The sequence below is a fragment of the Cyprinodon variegatus genome, unplaced genomic scaffold (genome assembly GCF_000732505.1).
Source record: "Cyprinodon variegatus isolate N-32 unplaced genomic scaffold, C_variegatus-1.0 Scaffold1587, whole genome shotgun sequence".
NCBI lineage: Eukaryota > Metazoa > Chordata > Actinopteri > Cyprinodontiformes > Cyprinodontidae > Cyprinodon > Cyprinodon variegatus.
The window spans coordinates 108,985-110,445 of record NW_015152040.1 but is presented as its reverse complement, the minus strand read 5'-3'; the positions used below and the strand labels follow the sequence as shown (position 1 = coordinate 110,445).

Below are 1,461 nucleotides of genomic sequence, written 5' to 3'. Positions count from 1 at the left end.
GGATGGATGGATGGATGGATGGATGGATGGATGGATGGATGATGGTTGGATGAAGGTCCACTGAGAACCGAGACGTTTTTAGGGAGTTCTGTCCAACAGGCAGAAGCAAATTAAACGGGTTAGTTTAGTTTGGAGGTAAAACATTCAGTAGGATGAGTTCATTTAGAGCCAGTTTTAGGAGGAGCTGATCTGGACTAAAAACTGAAAGGTAAACATGTCGGCACAGATCTGTCCAATAATCCACTAATAATCTGTAAATCAGATCTAACCAGAGGAAATTCCTTCAAGCAGCCAAACCAGAACCAGTTCCTCCCAGCCATAAATATCAATCAGTGGTGAGACAGTAAGGGTCTAATTCCAGACACTGTGGCGCCCCCTGGTGGACAGCCTCAACAAATGCCATCACATTGGCTTCAATTGGGTGATAAAGGCGTTTAACCTCATCTAAGCTCCGCCCCCTTTGCTATCATGGATGACGTAGGCGGACTGCGTCAGGATCTGAATGTTTGTAGCGATGCGGCGCGTCGGTAGGAGGAGGAGAAATGATCCAATCAGAACCAATAACGGTTCCTCTGCTCCTCCATCAGCACACCACCGTCCTCCCCTTCATCATCATCGAGATGCGGACCACCCACCACAGCTACCCCAGACGCTCCTGCGGCCTGGCGGCAGTCTGCTGCTTCGGCGTGGGATACATCCTCTGGTAAGCTGCCTCTGATCCCGTCCTGGTTCTGCTGAGCCTTTGGGCCGCAGAACCAGAACCTCTGATTCTAGATGATTGATTGGAGGATTTTCAGGATTACCACAGATTAGAGGAACAAAACCACCATGACTTCCTGTCCTCTAACCTTCCTCCCTTTACACCTTAAGTCCCCCCCCCTGATCATTCCGAATCTCGGACCGTCAGACGTCCTTTAGGGATCAGCAGGAGGAACGTCTCCTGATCATGTTTGCTTTGTCTGCGTTTGATTAGTTATTGACGTCACTTCGTAGATCTACAATTCCAGAATGGCTCCTTCTTTCCTCCCCCCACCAGGACGTGTTGGGTCCACCAGGTGACGGGGGTGTGGGTGTACCCGGTGCTGGAGCGCATCGCCCCGCTCGCTCGGGTGGCCTTCTTCAGCGCCATGACGGCGGTGATCTGCGTCATGTACGTCCTGGGAGAGATCCTGAACAGCTACATCTGGGACCAGACGCCCACAGGTGACCCGCTGCTTCAGAACGACTCGTTAGGTCAGGAGGCGAGGACTCGGTGCAGGGAGCTCCTCACCATCACCCTCATCTTTAGGGACCGACTTCCTGATGGAAGCGTCCGTCAATATTCACCCACAAACACGGACGCCTCACTAGGAGGCAGCCATCTTGGATCGTTCATCCAACCATGAATCTGAGTAATACTAGTACTACAATTAGTACTACCATTACCATTAGTACTACCATTACCATTAGTACTACCATTAC

General features: G+C 51.1%; 1 protein-coding gene across 1 annotated transcript in view; it reads left to right on the top strand.

Moving 5' to 3' along the window:
* The window catches only part of aig1 (androgen-induced 1), a 12,527-nt gene that overhangs the window by 8,856 nt on the left and 2,210 nt on the right, over positions 1-1,461 (top strand). The window contains exons 4-5 of the mRNA XM_015403873.1: positions 588-703; positions 1,037-1,203. Of these exons, the coding sequence (XP_015259359.1) occupies positions 588-703; positions 1,037-1,203 (283 nt within the window). The remainder of the gene's footprint in view (positions 1-587; positions 704-1,036; positions 1,204-1,461) is intronic.